Consider the following 20,570-nt stretch of genomic DNA (forward strand, 5'->3'; position numbering starts at 1 on the left):
TTATTGGTAAGCTAGGCAATGTGAGGGCTTGACATATCTTGGCATAATTAGGAAATCATTTGTGACTTGAAGCCTCAAGATTATAACCTCAAGGACTATGGTGTTTGGCTCATAAAATAGTAATGGTGGAGTGCTTGCATTTTACAGAGATTTTTCACTGTGATTCATCTTTGGAGCAGAATTGAGATGTTGACTACCTCATTAAAGAAAAATCAGGTGTTTATTAAGTAAATGTATCTGGAATTGTAAATGAAGGCACAGAGAAGGTAAAATCAATACTTTCAGAGCAATGACCAACTTATTTCTGACTATTCTGGTAAATGCTCATGGGGTAACGTTGTGATTACGTAAAGCTGTCGGCTAGCTAAAGACATTACATTCACATGGAGCTCAGGAAAGTAACTTGTCGAAGAAAGGAAAACTGAAGCTTCAGTTGATTTAACTACTTCTTCTTTTTAGAAACTTTATTTTCTGCCAACCTTACTTCCATTTTCTGTTGACGAGTATGCAGAAGCGCCTGCAACCTCTTGACGGTGGTTCCTACTCCCTGCGTGGCCAAAGCGGCGGGGGCTGCAGACAGGCCCTGGGTGGGGGGCCTGGCGCTCCAGGCTTCAGGCCGGAACCTCGGAGCAAGCGCAGAGGGCACCTGTACCTTCCGCCTGGCCGCCAGCTCTGCTGAGTAGCCCCAAGTTGGAGCTGGAGCAGTCCGTTCTCGCAAAGTTCTTCCTTGCGCACAGCATCTTCAGCAGCGGCCTGCGCTCCCTTTTCAATCTCTTTAGATCTCTGTGCAAGTAGAGACCAGGCCTGACATTCTGTGGCTGCTCAGGGGGATGGTGCCACCGGCCGGCGCCCCTCCCCCACGTCAGAGCCACTGAACGAGCTCCCTTGTTGCTCGGGGGTGGCAGTGACCACATGGAGCAGACCCGGGGTGGGCGGGTTAACTAAGACACCTCTGGAGAGGCGGGGGGTCAGCCCCAGGATCAGTAACCGCGGGAAGCTGCGGCTCCCAGAAGGCTGCCTCCATCTGCTTAGATAAGGTTCCAGGGTCGCGCGGCCAGCATTAGGAGTGGCTCCAGTGGGAGCAGCAAACTTGAGCACAGCGCACTGGCCACTGCTCCTGGAGGGCATGGTACCCACGGCAGCCGGCTTTTCAACGGCAACAATGGCACGAGCTGCCTGCGGTAGCTTCTCCCAGGTCCTCTTCAGATTTATGAGGTAATGGCATCACTCTCCCTTTTGTAGGTGACGGTTTGGTTTGGAAGTCAGCGTTGGGGCCAGGTTGGTGCCAAGTAGGTTCCCGCTGCAAGGAATGTGAGGGCATCCTGCTCCTTTATCTGCAGGACATCAAGGGCTCTGACACTGTGGAAGTTTCCTGGTTTTATGGGAACCCAGAACAACACCTGTATCGACTGTGCCTCAATAGTGCAGAAAAGCTCACCTCTTCTAATTTGTCAATCAGAAGGCACTTTCTATAAAATTTTGCAAAGATGCTTTTTACATATATATATTATGATTTTGACCACTAGATGCATTCCGTGTTTAGACACTCAAAGTAACCTCATATTGGAAGACTTTGTCAGTAAAATCATAGAGCCCGTTTTAAAAGACTGGCTTTAGGGGTGCCTGGGTGGCTCAGTTGGCTGAGCCTCCCACTCTTGATTTCTGCTCAGGTCCTGATCTCAGGGTCTTTGGATCAAGCCCTGCATCGGGCTCCCCCCTCAGGGGGGAGTCAGCTTGAGATTCTCTCTCTTCCTCTCCCTCTGCCCCCCCCCACTTCTCTCTTTCTCTAATAAATAAATAAATCTTTAAAAACAAAACAAAACAAAAATGAAGGACTGGCTTTAAATCTGGGAAATATCTCTGTTTCTCAGTTTCCTCAACTGTTAAATGGGAATGTTACCTACTTCACGGGCTCTTTGTAAGAATTTTTAAAAGGTAAACCGTTAGGTACTAGTCAGTACTAACACATGGTAAGTACTCAATAAATATAAGATATTATCATCTCTCTACTACCTATGAATATCTCTATCTTAAACTTCAAGGTAACAAACAAGGTTTCTTGCAGGGAGGAATAAAACTACATGTGGGTTTCAAAACAAGCAAGAAGAGATACTGCTTTTAAGTGTATTTTTCTTAGCAGCTTGCAGATAGCAATAGCTGTTATGGAGCTCATACTCAAGGTCTGTGCTTGTTTCAAAGAAAGCTCACCATGTGTTGGGAGCTTGGCAGATGACTCAGTTCTGATTCCTTTTATGTTCATTTTCTCTCATTTTTCTTCTAAAATGCACAAGCGGCACAGCATCAATTTCTCTCCCTCGCTCCCTTTCTTCTTCCCCCCACCTTCACACACTCCCTTTCCTTAAACACACACACACAAGCATCCACACTAGTTTCATTTTATTTATCTTTTAATCCCCAAAGGATTCACGGAACAGGCTGTGTGCAGCTGCCGTGTTTTCTTCTGGTTAAATTGGCGGTTACCTACTGTGTGGAGTTGCTAGGAGAAGGTGAATAAGCATGATTACAGCATCATTGATGTACAGTCTTTCAATAACAACCTGTGGAGCTCTGTGGTCTGCCTTCTGTATGGCTCTATGTGTTATTTCCTCATTGTTGTCATTAATATTTGTTGCTTTCATTGTTAGAGCATGATATATCTTTAACTGTTGGTCCCAGATCAATTAAGAGACAAAAACCTTGGCATTTAAAACAGGCACTTTTTTCTCAGGGTGGTGCTGCTGACACTGGTTCCTACCATCTGCTTTCTTAATTACGTCCTGCCCTCCTTCCATTGGTAGAGAGGAATTCAGCTTCTTCTGGTGTGCTAAAGTCATTCACGTTTCTCTTGTGCATAATAGATCTTGTAAACTGTAGGAATTCTGATGTGCTTCAGGGCACCGAACAGTAACAGATGAGCTGCTTTTGGGGAGAGCTGGAGCGCTCAGTCGGTCAGTAGTACAGTAGCAGGCTCACATGTGAGGATTGTTCCCGTGAGGTCAGAGGATCTGTTTATACAGCTGTCTGCTTGGGGCGGGGGGGAGGGCGGGTGATGAGAGCAGTGGATATGCCTGTCAAAGTCAATAGCAATTCTGACAGAAGCTGCCCTCAGCTTTGTAAATCTGTAATATTTTGATAGACAAAAGATGCTACTGTATAACTGAGATTTGTAGGGGACTGAGGAATGCTTGTTCTAGCTGCTGAAACTGACTGTAACTATATTGCCCTAGGAGTATCATCATGGGGTCAACTGCTACAGAAATTGAAGAATTGGAAAACACCACTTTTAAGTATCTCATAGGAGAACACACTGAAAAAATGTGGCAACGCCTGAAAGGAATGTGAGTAAGCTCTTTGCTTGGTTCTGTGTTTTTATCCCCCACCCCACCCCACCCAGAATTTGACTATTAGCATGACTAATTGTTCATACTATCTGAATTTGTGGACTAGTGTTTCCTTTAGAAAGATTTTCTCTTAGAAAATGAAATGTGTCACTCTCAGCTAACAACTTGCTTGAAGGATGGGTAATCTTTTTTGCACCTGTATGTTTAACATAAAATAAGGTAACTCCCTGAGAAGTCACTTCACTGTTAATAACACATGGCTTCTTTTATACATTCTACATGTATTCTTTAGATATGTGATTTAGATATGCAGAAATATAACTAGGAAAGATGCTTCCCAGGATATTTGCAGAAATAAAATTTCCTTCGGAAAAATAGAAAGATAACTACTGGTAGTTATTTCTCTGTGATTAGATTTTTTGAAAAAGCAAGGGCAGGATTAATGTGATACTAAATATTTGTACTCCATTGTGCTTATTCTTTGTCTTAGTTGTTATTTATTTAAGAAAAAATGTGGTAAAAACACTAGTACCATTCCAAACTTCTTGGAGAATTTTAGCTTTAAATTAACCAATTCATGTCTTCTGAGAGTACAGAATAGCTCATGGTATAAAATAGACCTTGCTAAGATGGGTCAAGAGATGTGCTTATGTCAAGCATGAAATGTAAGTACCTGAGTCAAACTTTAATTGCATTGCTATTACCTTGCTATTTAAACATTTAAGTTTTTTGTTGTGTATGCTACTAAGTTCTGTTTAGTTCACCAGAACCCTATGTTTACATGCTTTATTTTAATATCATAATTTAAAAATCAGCTTTAACATTTCAATAAAAATGTGCAAAATGAATATTTACAGGCCATTGCAATTGCCTAACATATTTGCAGATCTCAAATGAAAATATATTGCTTTTCTATAATAATAGCTGAAGGAGTCCTATGCTATGCAAAATAGAGGTTTTCTAGGATTCATAGTTCTAAGGCTGCATTTACATACTATTATATACAATGCAACATCTGAGTAAATTTAATGTCACTGTTTTGATATATGATTTTTTAAAAGAAAAATTATGTCAAACTTTGTTTAGAGGAAAAATTCTTTCTACTTTCCTCCATTTGAATGCATTTAGTAATATCTAGCTATTTAAATAGCATTCTCTGTATGTTTTCTTACACTTCAAGTAATACATGGCATTACAGTACCCTGGTATAAGAGCACACTAATAATGCAAACAACATTTAACAGAGAATAACTTTTAAAAAAGGAAGCCATCTTACATCATTTGAATGAATTAGAGAAATATGTTTTTAAGATCCTTTGAAGACTTAAAATTAGAGTTTTTTGGTGACTTTGCTCTCTTAGGGAAACAAATAATCCTATAAAAGCAGATAGCAGCTTACAAAGTTAATTAGCATAGATGAAAATTAAACATTGGCAGTCACCAGATGATTTGTGTCCCAACCTAATTAGTGGATGAACATCTGTACCGGAAAAATTATAGGTCATATTACAACCTGTTTTAGATTTTCTTCCCTTTATCAGGACAGGATGTTTTTTGCTTGTTTGTTTTGTTTTATTTTCCTGTAGTTACTTAAATGTATGAATATATGTAGTTACTTAAATGTATGTATTTGTGATAGTGAATTTGTGCATATGTCTTTAAGAAATTTGGAAAAGTGACTTTCTGTTTACCTAACATTTTAGAGTGAAGTTATCTGACATTCACTTTATAAATTGATCTCAAAGATCGATCTCATTTTATTTCAGTAGAAAGTGACAGTCATTCAACAGTAGACCTTCGAGACTTGATATTCAATGTTGATGTAGGATATAATAACACATGTATGTACTAAGTAAATTTGGTGAGTGTCCACATAGAGCCACTGAATGACCATTTAGGGAAAAAAATTACTGCAACTAGTTTTTAAAAAAATAATCATTATTACTAGACTTGATTGAAATGACTGATTGCCTTTGCATCAAAGAAAGAAGGAATTTGTGTTTTGGTACTATTACTTGTACTTTGACTTAAGACATTTCCAGTATTCTAGGTTTAGAATTCAAAATAAGAAGCTCTAAATCTAAAATCTGCATGACTAATGACAACTAAATTGTTTAATTATGGTCTTTTGTGTAGTCTGCATTCACAGCAGTGATATGAAGGTCTCCTTATTCCATTGCTGGAATTGTCTTGCCTATTTAAAATGTAATATTGACTCAAACAGAGTTTTTAGCTTATCAAAATCTCTGCTGCTAGAATTTCACTTTTTAAGTGTTGGCAATTAAAATTATGCTACCCATGAAAGCTATCAAACAATTTTGCAATAATTTTCTTGGTTTGTTGAAGAAGACTCAATGAAGAACTTTAGATATTTGGAAAGTAATTTTTTTTACTTTTACTGTATCTAACTTCACGAATCCACTGATTCATTTCAATAGGACATTCTGTTTTTAAGTAGGTTTATAGTACATACATTTTTGAGGTTAAACAAAAATAAAGACAAAGGTTAAAGTAAAATAAAGTTTATTCAACTATACTTTAAATATGTAAACATGAGCTACAATAGGTAGATATTTACAGAAAACATTTTATAAGGAATATCATATAGCATAACATTTTAAATCACTTTTTTGAGTCCATACAAATAGCTTTTAAATTTTGTAACACATGTGAAAACATCGGTAAATGAAATTAAAGTATCAGTTATTCTCCACCATTTTGTTGATTTTTTTTCATTGAGTTTCTTTTAAATCTCCTTCATATAATATTTAATTGAGACACCATATTCAGTGATGTGCCAAGAAATCTCTTATTACTTTGTGGAAACAAGGGTGAAACACTTTCCTCTTCTGATTCCTGACATAGACTTGCATGCTTTATTCTGTTAACTTTATTTTACAGTTATAGCTTTATTCTTTAGCTTTCTTTAATCCATCTTCTACCACTAATTTGTCTCTCAATATGACAACTTAGATTATACACTATAACTCATCATCCATGATGGTGGAAATGTTAGCAAATGACTATGGCACCATACCCTTCGTAAACGACATTTAAAAAGAATCATATACTTGTACATAAGTTATCAATTGTTTAGGATCTGGAAAACACTTCCTAGTTCTTCTGCCATCTCAACACCTAATGAAATTTCTGGTTCAGAAGTTTTCTGTGACTCTGGGACCTATATTACTTCCTACATACTAAGGAAATTTTTCTAACTCTAATCTTTGCTAAGATTGTTAAGTTTATTGATTCCCTTGAAGAAAGTTGTATGTGTTTTCATTTATGCAGGGTTTTTTTTCCAGGTTTAGAAATAATTCTTTTTTTCTGTGTCATGGTACTGTTTTTTTTTTTTTAAATGAAAAAATTGCTCCACAGCTGTGGATTAAAAAAAAAAAAACAAAAACAAACATATTTTAAAACGTTGGTGCTGCTCTTTCCAGTCAATGCCACTGTTCTAAGAGTTTGATCTAAGGGGTGACAGCATTTCCAGAATACTGTGGTCAAGTAGAAAGTCCAGTGAACACAGCATTATAGCAAAAACTAAATCAGAGTGTTATCTTATTCAGTTGTTCAACAGAATGGAGGAAAATTTAAACTGCTCAAAACTATAAAATATAGACAAAAATCTGAGACTCACTACTTCATAGTACTTATTGCCAGTTCTTTCAATTTTTATAAATGTAGGAAATGTAGGACTAGAACCTATGAGAATTTTACTGTTGGAAACTAACTTAATATATGAGAATTAATTTTACACGTATAGATGCTTACCTGCCTCTCTCTCCATATCTAGACAAATGTCCAGATATTAAGATCTAGAATTGTGAGTGCAACAGTTGAAAGACTTAAGTTTCTTTTTTCTTTTTTCCTCTGATTGGTGGTGATGATCAGTAATGGAAGAATAAAATATAGAGAAGCAGAAAGTGAAGGAGAAAGGAAGAAATGTATAATAACCTTATAACAAATTTAAAGTAATTGTTATTGAAGAGGACAGTGTGTTGAGCAGCTCTCAGAGGCAGTACCCAAACCCTCATCACCAAGAAAATGTAGCAGAAATACATATTTAGAATAAAAATTGGCAAAAACAGGTGAAATAACAGGAGCTATTAGCACCATAGTCCCAAACTGGAATCATACTTTAGGATGAAGCAGCATTATAGATGAGCAAATCTGATCCTTCTACTGTCCTGCCTTCTAGTACCCTCCTTTCAAAGTTCAGCATCCTTCGCAGGGTGTCCCTGTACCTGCTCAACATTTGGAGCCTCCTCTCGTGCCTCTTCCTCTGTGGCCCCCTCCCAATCAGGGTCAAGGTCGCACCAAAGAAATACTGCTTACTGCCTATCTGCCTTTGCTCATTTTGTTCTCTCTTACTACGTTTCTTCTCTCTCAGCCAGGGCTGCTCTTGTTCCCTGTGATGCTTTTAGAGATGTGTGGGGATGTTTCTGGTTCTTGCAGTGCCTGAGGGTGTTTCTGTACTCAGTGGGCTGCAGGGTCCAGGCAGGATAAATGCCCTCCAGAGCCTGGGAAATTCCTTTGTCAGGAAGGAATATCCTACTCAAAATCCTAATAGGGACACTATTAAGTAATGTTCAAAGATCTCTTCTTAAATTTCACTTGCAAAGGAAATCCTTCTTGACCCTCCATACTGGGTTAGTTTCCTATATTTGGCTCATAAAGTAACTGGACTTCCCTTTTCATAACGAAATCTACCTTCACTCTGGGCCACAAGTTCCTGAGGGCAAGAATCATGTTCATTGTGTTTGCTTTTGGATCTCTAGCACCTGGTACAGTACCTGGCACATAGAGATCATGCAATAAATCCTTTACACATCAATCAATGAATGAATAAAATTCAGACTCTTATAGTGGTTCTAACTTCAAAATTAGAGAATCAGTTAGACTGCCAAAATAGGGCCTAAAGTCAGGTCAGAGGGGTGGAGATAGAGTCACAGATAGAATAGGGATGGAGAAGATGGAAAGAAGTAATATGTGCTCATCATCTACTGGTTGTCAGAACTTTCCAAATATAACATATCTGTATTCTCATTTACTTTTCCAATGATTTGTCAAAAAGTAAGTATCCTAAGTTTTTAAACAGCTAGTAGCTGCTGAAACTTACATTTAAATACAGACCTGCCTAGCTCTAAATCTCTCTCTCTCTCTCTTTTTAAAGATTTTATTCATTTATTTGAGAGAGAGAGCGCGCACACGTGGGATGGAGGCAGGGCAGAGAGAGGGTCAGGAGGCAGAGGGAGAAGCAGCCTCCCTGCTGAGTGAGGAGCTCTATGCGGGGCTCGATCCCAGGACCCTGAGATCAGGACCTGAGCCGAAGGCAGATGTTTAACCGACTGGGCCACCCGGGTGCCCCTCTAAGGCTCTTATTCATCTTACTTTCAATTCAAAAAAGAAGACATAATCAGAATGGTTACCTAGAAAGATCACAGAGAAGGATGCAGATCCTTAAAACTTTGCCCATGGGCTTTGTGGTAGGCAGACCCGTGGCCTCCCAGAAATGTCCATGTCCTCATCCCTAGAATCTGTGAAGATACTGCCTTACATGTCAAAGGGGAATTAAGGTAGCAGATGGAATTAAGGTTGCTAATCAGCTGACCTTGAAATATGGAGATTAACCTGGATTATCCAGGTGGGCCCAATGTAATCACAAAGGTTCTTAAAAAGTAGAAGAGGGAGGCAGAAGAGGTCAGAGTGCTCTGATGTGAGAAAGACTCAACTTCGTCTTTGTCCATGTTGAAAATAGAGGAAATGGGCTAGGAGGCAAGGTATGTGGGCAACCTCTAGAAGCTTGCAAAGGCAAGAAGCAGATTCTTCTCTAAACCCTCCAAAAAAGCATGCAGCTCTGCCAAAACCTTGATTTTAGTGCAGTGAAACTTGCATCAGACTTTTGACCTACAGAACTGGAGATAATTCATTTATGGTGTTTCAAGTACTAAGTTTGTGGTAAATCTGATGCAGCAGCAAGAAACTAAATACATTCCTTCCGTAACAGAGTACCAGAGTGTTTAATCAACATGACCATTTTTTTTAAAAAAGATTTTATTTACTTATTTGACAGAGAGAGAAACACAGCGAGAAGAGGGCACACCAGCAGGGGCAGAGGGAGAGGGAGAAGCAGGCTCCCCGCGGAGCAGGGAGGCCGATGCGGGGCTCGATCCCAGGACCCTGGGATCATGACCTGAGCTGAAGGCAGACGCTTAATGACTGAGCCACCCAGGTGCCTCAACATGACCATTTTTATATTCTTACCCTCTCCACCACCATTGCCCCCAACACACACATTCTCATACAGACAGGATGCCCAGAGGTGGAGTCAGTCTCAGCCACTCTGTGGAGAAGTGGAGTAGATACTCTTTATCTTTAGGCATTAAATAACTGTCTTCCATTTAACCCTGGTTTACATGCCTCAACCACCAATTTTCTTACCAAGCTCTGATATTGAGAGCTTGTAGTAGATTCATTTCAGATATCAAGGAAAATATCAATGTTCTTTTTTGGAAATTGTTGATAAATCTCAGTCTTTAGTCTCACATTGCTGATGGTTTTGATGGCTTTTCAGAAAAATAAGTCTAAAAATTGTTCTTTAGTCATAAATCTAAAGGAAGCCACCTCGCAAAATCTATTCTGGTTTATAAATATAATCTTAATATAAATTTCAGTCCTTATATAATATTATATTTATAGAATAGATATGGTTAAGGTAAAATACCTTAAAGATTAAAAACCTGAACTCTGGAATCAGTCAGGTATTTTCTCATACCATCTGTTCTTTAGCTCTGTGATCATGGAAAATCTCTTAACTTTTCTAAACTTCACTTTCCTTATTTGTAAAAATCAATTATTCTATTCATTCATTCACTCATTTAATAAATACCCACTGATTGTGTGCTATATCAGGCACAAGTTTAGGCACAGGAACTTATTTTAGTAGAGGAAACAAATACCAAAAACAATAAAAACATAAGTTAATGTAGAGTAAGAAGTGACCTAAAGAAAATGCACCAGGTGATGTGATCAAGAGTTACTTGGGAAGGTACTTTGGATAGGAATGATTTATCTTAGAAGGTGACTTTTCAGCTGAGACATAGACAAAAATTGATACCTACCTCATGAGATCTTGGGGTGGGGTGGGGTGGGGCTAATGAATGATATCTCTAATCCAAGTTTAGGAGTAAGTGAGGGATAGATTTAGGAGTCCAGCTGACGGAGATCAAAATGTTAGCTTTATTGCAGACTAAATTTCTGTTGGAGGATAAGATTTTGCAGCTAAATGAGCCAGAACACCCTTGAATTCAGTTTATCCACCCAAACGGCAAACCTCCTCAGCAGTGGCAAAATCTGCCCTCCTACGTGTGCCTCATGGCCTCTAACAGATGAGACTATGCTTTCTACATGCAGAATATCCTTTTCTCACCCTCTGAAAAGGATAATTTGCACCCCTAGGTGTAATTCTTTATCCACAATTCCCCAACCAAATGTTCCTCCTCCTCCGTTGTGAAAGAATGTGAAAAGTGGCAAAGGGTGGCCTGGAAGGCTTTTCCAGTTGAAGGTCCTTCCACTTAAAAGGGAAGGATTAGGCTCAGGGAATCTGGATATTGTCCAAATAAAGGTAGTGAAAATTGAATAAAATAATGTATATAAGAAATACAGCACAGTACCTGGCATACAGTAATCTTTTAAAACATTGTAATTATTGGAATTTCCATAATTTTATCTATTCTTATATGTATATCAACTCTGCTAGTTAACAGCTATATGATTTTCTCCAAGTTTTGATTTTTCGATACCTTAGTTTTTGTATCTGTAAACTAGGAATGTATCATTACCTAGCTCATGGGTATTGAGAAAATTAAATGAATAAATCTTATGAACTTCTTAGAACAATGTCCAGAATTCAAGAAATTCTAGCTGTTATCATTATTATTGCTACTGTTATATGAAAATGCAGAATTCTGTTTTTTTTTTTTTCCAAGTAATTTTCTTATCAGAATCAGTGGAGAGAGTTGAGTTGTCAAGATGAGAAAGGAAGACCTTCTCTTAGGTCAGTGGAAGTGCGTTCATCAAGGTTCCCAGGTTTTTCTACTCAAGGATTTACATTTCCTTGGGGCAGGAGTGAGGGGCCTGTCAGGAGAGAGAGCTGACGAAGAGAAGTGGGCTGACCCTTGACTTTTACTGATAGAAGAATTGCCTTGACGCATTCAGCACCCTTAACTCAGCATCTTGTGGTAGTCTCAGGGTGGTTTTTAGGGCTCTATAATCATGTATAACCCAGGGCTAGTCTAATTTCCTGAGTCGCTCTGGCTTGAAAATCATTCTTGAGGTCTTTCCTTATCCCAGTCTAGACCTGGTTCACAAAGGAGCTGACTTCCAAGTAATTACTGTCATGTCCCATAGTCCTTCCTTTTACTGATGCATTTTAGAAAATACCAAATTACCATTATATTATTAGATTTTGTCCCTTATTCTAACATATTTCAATCAGCTAATCAAATGTAAATATTTGAGCAAGTCTGATTCCCATCTGAAAGGTCTGTGCTGTAAGCCTTTTTGGATATGAAGGGAACTGTTCACTAACATCATTAAACAGATGATAATGTTAAAGGCTCGTGAGAATCACAGTATTCCAAATATCTGGTCTGAGCAAGTATTAGGCATGAATAACTATTTCTTGTTAAGGAAGGACATAAAAGTGGTAATAGGTCATGGGAGACATATAAATGAAACATTATGTCCCTTCTGGTTTCTCCTTTTAAGCTACACTTTCTTAAAATTGTTTGAAGAGTTTGTATTTTATTTTATATTTTATAAAATATTTTAAAACACACACTTCTATTAAATAGGCCCAGAAAATGCTCAATGCAGGTAATTTCTGCTAGGTAAAACTTTGATGTTTATAGCTACTCAAATTCGCTTATAATTAGTTGTGAAAAAAGAGTAAAGTCCTAAGTATAGTGTCCAGAGGGCAAGAAAACAGAGGTCAACCTAATTAAGCTCTGCATAAGAGTGGAAGGTCAAAGGATTCTTGGAATTTTGTACATGAATCAGGTACTTGATAACTTAGAAGAAAATAAAAATAGACTTCTTATTAGAAAAGTATTAGTATGCAGGGGCGCCTGGGTGGCTCGGTTAGTTAAATGTTTGCCTTCAGCTCAGGTCATGATCCCAGAGTCCTGGGATCAAGCGGTGCTCTGGCAGGCTCCCTGCTCAGTGAGCAATCTGCTTCTCCCTCTCCCTTCCCTGGCTCGTGCTCTTTCTCTCTCTTTCTCTCAAAAATAAATAAATACAATCTTTAAAAAAAAAGTAATAGTATGCTGACTCTGGTCTGCTTAAATGTGAACTTCCTAAGACATGTTTAAAAATAAACGGCATTTGGAGCAAGATAAAACACTGAACAACTTGTGCATCAATCATATTTTTTAGTTAGCTTAAACTCATAATTGAATCATAGTGGTAACCATATTTTATAATTTTTGTGCTTTATAATTTCTAAAAGATTTTTCTTTTGATCTGTGTGGTTCAGCACAATTATCCCATTTTTTTCTGATGTGAAAACTGAGCCTCAAAGACATTAAATGACTTGACCAATGTTTCCCAGGTAGTAAGAGGAAGGCCAGATTCCTAGGCCCATATCTTTCTTTTCCAATAAACACTGACTTAGATTATTTCATTTAATACTCACTATAAGGACTCACTATAAAACCTGACATTTTAGGAATTAAAAACTATTCTCTTGTTTTGATTTTTCCACAATCCTGCCATCTGTTTGCCTAGTTTTGCATACTCCAAGGGGAGTTATCTTTTGGCATGTGCTTTAGATGTCAGAAACTCCCTGGTTCTATTTCTTTCCTTCTCCTAGACATGCACTACTATTACCCCTTTAATCAACTTATTTTAACAAGGATCCTATCTAGTATTTTAAAGGAATTTGACTTATCCTAAATCCTCTTGCCCCTTCAGATACTACAAAATTATTTTAATTTATTTGGTCTTTGGTATCCCAAACAACAGAAAAAAAAAAAAAAAACAAAGTCCTGCACAGTAGAGACACCTGGGTGTCTGTCCCTGAAGCTTTTATTTACCAGTAAGAATAAAGCCAGGGGTTCTACTGATTAAAACTAGGTATTTAATTCCTGCTATGCTGCTTCTTTTTGTTCTAAAGAATTTTATGCATACAATAAAGCCCTTTCCTGAAGTAGAGTGAGCCGAATCTTTTCTTCTTTTATTTTAGAAATATCATCTAAATGGTGTTTATTCTGCTTTATTTCTGACAGAGAACATAAACTATGTAAAGGCACACAGCATTTTTCTCACCCATTTTTAGACTGCATTTGGAGATGGTTATTAAGGAACTCCTCTCAAATTTTTAGAGCTCTCAAAATCTCAAGTACCTCCTATTGGTACCAACTGAAAAAGTGTCTTTGGAAGTGTGACCCTCTTGATATTTCATCCTCCAGCAAATTTCTACCTTGATATCTCAGGTTTTCCAAAGAGCTTTCTATTTCCCAGAAATTCTTTCATGTTGTTGTTCACTGTTGTAAAATGGCCCAATTTGTGACTTCCAATATCCACTCTTGGGTAATCCTTCCCATATTGACTCTGAACTTGGCCATTCCACTTGCTTTGGGCAATGGGGTCTTAGCAAATGTGACACAAGTAAAGGTTTGGAAAGGGCTTATGCATTGGAGTTTATTCTCTTTTGCTACTCTTTGGAACTCTCATACCAGCATGGGAAGAAGTCTGGTCAAACCTACTGGAGGACAAGCATGTGAAGCAGATATAAACCATTCCAGCTGAGTCCCCCTTAGACCAGCCAAACCATTAACCACCAGATATGTGAGTGAAGTCATCTGGGACTATATAACTTCCTCAAAGTCATAAGGAAATAATAAATGTTTATTATTTTTGGCCACTAGTTGCAAGATGGTTTGTTGCACAAAAAGAGTCAACTGATATACACCCAAAATCAAGCTCTTAGCTTCTACATTTTTCAGATAATTCTTCTCTGGCTTTCAGAGATTTTTTTCCTACTACCACTCTGCCTTTTTTTCCCTCTCTCATCATCTCCTTTCATTTACTTCTTTGATCCAATCAAAAGATTATGAAAATAAAAAGCAATTTTCAGAAAATCAGTTCAATAAAATTATCTTCCACTTATTTCCACCAGCAACAATATCAACTGCATGTCCCTACTTACAATATTTCTTCCAATACATGCTTTCTCAGTGGGCTCTGTGTTGAAGTGTGTTGCTGTTAGGTTTCATGAACAAATATAATTTCCCACCAAATAGAAGAGAAACATAGAATAAGGCAGGGAAACTGCATGGTTGCATAAGGAAAGACGGTTCATATCCTGTTACCCTGGCAACAGGCACTGGGAAGGCCAGGATTCCCCACACATCCTGTTGCCCTGACAACAGGTCATGCAGGGCATGGGAAGGCCCAGTTTCCACTCTTCTAGGCCTCATCTTTGCAACCACAAAGAAAAAGGAGAAAGCGATTTTCCATCTTGTTCCTCCTTACCTACATATGTCTTCTATTATCTGAATCACTCCAGTATAAGTTTATCTTTTCAGATGTAGGAGAGGGTAAGAAAAACGTGACCTCAATTTTTATATTCATAAGCTCTGAAACATTTGCTAATTTTTGATTGGGTCAAAGGAGTATGTGGTAGGAAAAAAATAATAGAGGGAGGGAATCAAAGCAGTAGGGGGAATAAACTGTGGAAACCAGATAAGTACTATATGAATAATGTAGTAACCAAGAGCTGATTTGGGGTATGTATCACTTAGCTACAATGGATAGGTTTAGCTAATTTTTAGGGTGTTCATCTGAGAAAGTCACATATATGAAATGATTATTTATTTTGTTACTTTTATTTTGTGAGCAGACAACGTATAACCAAATACCATAAAATGACATTATGTAATAAAATTTTTATAAACTTAATTTGCAATTCTGTGTAAATTTCCCCTTTTTTATTTTTATTCAGCTTTTCTTTTCTTTCATTACTTATCCTTTCTTACCATATAGAGTTGATAAGGAAGCAATCTGATTCAGTTCTTTTTTTCCTTCCTTCTCTCTTTGTTCCTTAAGCAATTGTTTTGATTGTATTAAAGAAATACACTTTACATTTATTTTTGGAGCTCTATATTGCTTTGTCTTCACAATTTATGCTTTATATAAAATAGTTGTCTATTCAAAACTGACATATTCTGCTATTACCAATCTCTATCCATTTTTCTGTGATTTAAAATAAAATTTTAGCTGACTCCTTTGCTTTTAAAGATGGAATAAAAACTTTAAATTCTGTAAAACAGAAGATTTTAACTTTCATAAGCCAGAAGTCTTATTGGTGAAAAGACAATGTCTGGAAAAAATCTTCTCTTGAAAAACTGGACAAAGGGATTTGTGGAGAAAAGATTTTGAATTTAAACTGTGTGAAAAAAAGGAAGTATGGGCTGGTGAAAAGGCAGTATCTTTGTGAGACTGTAAGCATGTTGAAGTGGAATTTCTGAAAGACCAGGTGGGAAATTTGGAGCCTAATCAGAATATCATTAAAGTCAGAGAAAAAACACTCATGATTATCTGAGACTAAATTAGGTGACCCTTCTAGACACTCTATTTGCACTTCATGTGTTATTTTTACTGTCCACTTAATTGTTCTGCATTTTAGGTAGTCCTTCTCTTCCTCTTCTGGGGGTAACAAGAGCAAAGAGGTGGAATCCATCTAATTATTATTGTATCCTCAGTGCCCAGCATAGCACGTTGCAAGAAGTGAAAACTTAAAACGGTTTCAATATATATTGAAAAAACACAGTAGGCAATATGTAACAACCTTGCATTTGAAAGGTATAGCTAGTAAAACTGTAGTTGCTCAGCAGTAACATTAATTCAACCTGGAAGGTCAAGAAACTTTTTTGGAGGGTATTTAAACTGCTTCCGGAGAAAGGAAGAGAATGAGGTATCAGAACCTGACCAGTAGAGGTTGTTGGGGATGTGACTATGTCACAGACAAAATAAAAACAGCAAAAGACAGACCTTGTAATGTGGAACTTAGAATCTCAGGATTGTTGTGAGGGATAAAAATAATGCAAAGTGCTCGGACCCTGTGTCTTGCATACAAGAAGCATCTACAAATGGTAGCTGTTATTGTAAATTACTTTTGTGGTTCAACTATGTGTAAGACAACATGTTTGTTTTTGCCTATTCCTCTGCCAAATAATGAGATTAAAGTTGACTCCAGGTAACTATATGATGGGTAGGAGGCAGAGGAGATTCAAACACTGACTGTATGACTGAATGACTATTCCAAGACTATGATTTCCTAAGATCAATACCACTTAGATCCTAGTAAAACTCAAATTTCTGTTTCATTATGTAATTGAATAGCTAGGATTATGTTGGGAATATCTTTTAGTCATCAGTGAATATTCTGGCCTTATGTGATCTTGCAGCCCAGAGAATTCATGATGAGTGAAGACGGTTGTGTATTTTGTGTGAGTTATTGCCTGCTGAAGTTTCCAAACCATAGTGAGTCAGGCAGAAGGAGATAAGCGGACAAACTTGGAGGCCATCAGGCCAAATACTTTATATTAGCTTCCAGGCTCCAGTTACTTGTCCATTACTGAGTTAAAGACTAACTAATCCTCTCTTTGCACAGTCCTTACAGAGAAACTTACAAAGAAAGATAGTCTTGAAATTTCACAATGTGATTGTACAATTTGTATGGTTCTTGAGTTTTATTTTTACCAGACATTAAGTCCAAGGTGTGTGATGAAGCTTGAACTAAAGTCATAATTTTCAAACTGTCATTTAATATTTTTGTTCTGACTTCATCCTGTTATGTGAATCATATTTCAATTAGAGATAAATATTTGCAAAATATATATAAAAAAATGCCTCTGTAAAGAGAACCCATCTATCCATAATGGAGTCATGGGTTAAGGAGAGATCACATATGCTTATTGACTGAGCATGTTCCAAAATGAAATTTACTCTAATTGAACATAATAATAAAAAAGAAATAAAAAAGAAAAATAAATAAATAAAATGAAATTTACAACCAAAATATTAATATTCTTATATTCTTAAGAATAAAAATATTCTTGGCATTAGTCCCCAAATGACTTTATTATATATACTTTCCCTCGATTTTACAGAGGGCATTGTAACAGATTTTCATATTTGTTACCACAAATTCTTTTATTTTTCTAAAAAAATAACCAAAAGCAATGCTAAAATTGTTTACCTTTATTCTTATATTTCTTTGATTTCTTTTTTAAAATTTCTAATTCTATACTAAAATAGCTAATGTCTACTTCCTGTTATTAGACAACTTGGTTAATTTACTGTTAGCTAGAGCGCCTGGAGAACAAGGAATATGATGCAATGACTTTAGAGCACTTTGGAATTAGAAACATGTTACCAAGTAAACTTAAATTCCCTAGAAAGGGGAAGTGTTTAAGTTCAGAAATAAGGAAATAAAAAATACTCTCCTTGATAAACTCAGATTGTTTTGTTAAGTATATGTCTTATGAGTATAAAAGTAAACACTAATTTACACAGTGTGAGTTAAATCTTAGCCACTGATTAAAACTATCTTAAGAATGAGAGTCTTTCGGAAATAAAGTTGTAACTTAAGTTCATCAGCACAATACTGACACTTGTAAAAATATTGAGGTATTTTGGAAAGTAGGACTAATATTATTTGATTAACCCACTTCAGTTGACTTATTAATGCAATATAATTTATTTTTTCATTCAGTGAATATTCATCACTGGGTACTTAGGGAGCTCCAGGATTATTCTGGGCACCAGGGATACGATGATAAGCAGTATGGTCATGATCTCTACCTTCACAGAGTTACATTTTGATGGTGAGGATGGATAATAAACAAATAAATATGCAATGTAATTTTAATAAAAGCAAACAAGGTAAGGTGACAAAGTGTCTGGGAGGCTCAAAAGTGGCTATTTTATGAGTTGTCAGGGAAGGGCTTTCTGTGGTAGCAACTGGTAGAGAAGGATGTTAATGAAGTGAGGACTGAGCTGAACCAATGGCATCCCAGATGGGGAGGCAGGAGCACAATCCCATGAGGCAGGGTGCATGTGACATATTTGAGGAAAAACAAGACCAGGAGCGCCGGAGCACAGTGGGTGAAGGAAAGCGTGAAATGATTGAGAATGGAAAGAAAGGCAAAAGTCACATCATCTGAGACCTAACAGGTTGTGATAAGAAATTAAGATTTTATTTTCAGCCTGGTAGGAAGCCTTTGGAACTTTGGAGCAGCAGAATGGAGGATCTGACTTATTTTTTTTTTTTTTTAAAGATTTTATTTATTTACTTGAGAGAGAGAATGAGAGAGAGAGAGAGAGCATGAGAGGGGGGAGGGTCAGAGGGAGAAGCAGACTCCCCGCTGAGCAGGGAGCCCGATGCGGGACTCGATTCCGGGACTCCAGGATCATGACCCGAGCCGAAGGCAGTCGCTTAACCAACTGAGCCACCCAGGCGCCCCCTGACTTATGTTTTAACAAGACTTCTCTGAACAAAGAGTAGAATGGTGGTTACCAGGGTTTGCGGGGTGGGGGAAATGTGGAGATATTGGTCAAAGGGTACAAACTTCCAGTTATAAGATTAACAAGTTTTGGGGTCTAATGTATAGCATGGTGATTATAGCTAATAATACTGTATCGTATACTTGAATATTGCTAAGAGAGTAGATCTTAAATGTTCATACTACAAAAATGAAATGGTAACTATGTGAAGAGATGGAGGTGGTACCTAATACTATGGTGGTAATTATTTATTTACAAATAATTTAAAATTTATAATTATAAATGCATTTTATAAATGTATCAAATCAACAGGTTGTACACCTTAAAGAAAAAGAAGGCTTCTCTGCTCATTTTGTGGAAGCTAACACTAACAAGGGGGGAAGTAGGGAAGGATAAGATTGGACTATTTCCAATATATCCAAGGATATATTAGGGGGCTAAGGCAGTTGTCCATGGCAACATTGGTACTTATGGAGATGATAAGTATTCAGATTTAGAACATATTTAAAATTAAAGCTGTAGAACTCACTCATGAGTTAGATGTGGGAATGTAAGGATTAAAATGAGGTATAAAGACTTGTTTCATTGTGCGTGTGTGTGGGTGTGGGTGTGGGTGTGTGCATGAGAGAGAGATCCTGAACAAATGGGTTGTGTATGATCCCTTGTCTGAAGCCCTTGGGTTAAAATGTGACCCAAATTCATAACTTTCAGATTTCAGAAAGGTAATAAGGTGCCTATTCCAAAAATTATTCCCAGTGGGGCCTGGAGTAGCTCCCAACAGATATTTCTGCTACAAAATATAATAAAGACAATAAATGGCCTCTACCAGTGCAAGTCAGGTTTTGCGGCCAAACGAGTTCAGGTCAGATCAGGTTTTCCTGCAAAATGAAAATGTTTGCTGTTTAGAGCTTTCAGATTTTCATAGCTGTGGATAAGGGGTTATTAACCTTTACCAGTTCCTGAAATGGGGAAGATGGTGGTAAAAACAAAAAGCTCTTTTGGATCCATGAATTTTGAGAAGCCTGTTAGACATTCAAGTGGCCTTACAAATAAATAGACAGCTGGACCGATGAGAGGTCGAGGCGGAAAATATAAATTTGTGAGTCACCAATATACAAATACATTTAAAATCATGGAACTAGATGAGATCATCTAGGGAGTTAACAAGGTTGTAAATGAGAAGAGGCTCAGGGCTGAGCCCTCAGGTCCCCCAAGATTGAGAGCTTGGGAAGAGAAGTCAGGGAAGGAGAAGGAGGAGTAGCCAGTGTGCTGTGGCATCCTGGAAGCCAAAGATGACTACACGTCAAGAACAGCAAATGTTAAGTGTCAAATGTTGCTGAGACGTCATGTACATGGATTGTGCATTGACCATTGACTTTTGCATTATGGAGGTCTTTAGCAATCTTGGCAAAATACTCCCAAAGAAGTAGTGGGACAAAAATCCTCAGAGAAGTGGGTAGAAGAGAGGACTGGAGGTGAAGTGGGAGCAGTACGTACATCTAACGCTTTAAATAATTTTCTAGAAAGGAGATCATAGAGATATGGTGATAGCTCCTTTACACTTTGAGTATAAAGCAGTTTGTTAAATGTGGGGATATTATTGGAGAATTCTGATGGGAATGATGATATGAATGATTCTGTAGGAAGTAAAAAAAT

General features: G+C 37.5%; 1 protein-coding gene across 1 annotated transcript in view; it reads left to right on the plus strand.

Annotated features, from left to right (window-relative positions):
* The first annotated feature begins 1,162 nt into the window (after nucleotides 1-1,162).
* Nucleotides 1,163-20,570, plus strand: part of PDE1A (phosphodiesterase 1A) — a 311,354-nt gene continuing 291,946 nt past the window's right edge. Inside the window, exons 1-2 of the mRNA XM_088022094.1 lie at nucleotides 1,163-1,215; nucleotides 3,228-3,338. Coding sequence (XP_087878220.1) covers nucleotides 1,163-1,215; nucleotides 3,228-3,338 — 164 coding nt within the window. The remainder of the gene's footprint in view (nucleotides 1,216-3,227; nucleotides 3,339-20,570) is intronic.

The sequence above is a fragment of the Eumetopias jubatus genome, unplaced genomic scaffold (genome assembly GCF_037043125.1).
Source record: "Eumetopias jubatus isolate StellerSeaLion01/CBP00866 unplaced genomic scaffold, mEumJub1_p1.0 scaffold_3, whole genome shotgun sequence".
Taxonomy (NCBI): domain Eukaryota; kingdom Metazoa; phylum Chordata; class Mammalia; order Carnivora; family Otariidae; genus Eumetopias; species Eumetopias jubatus.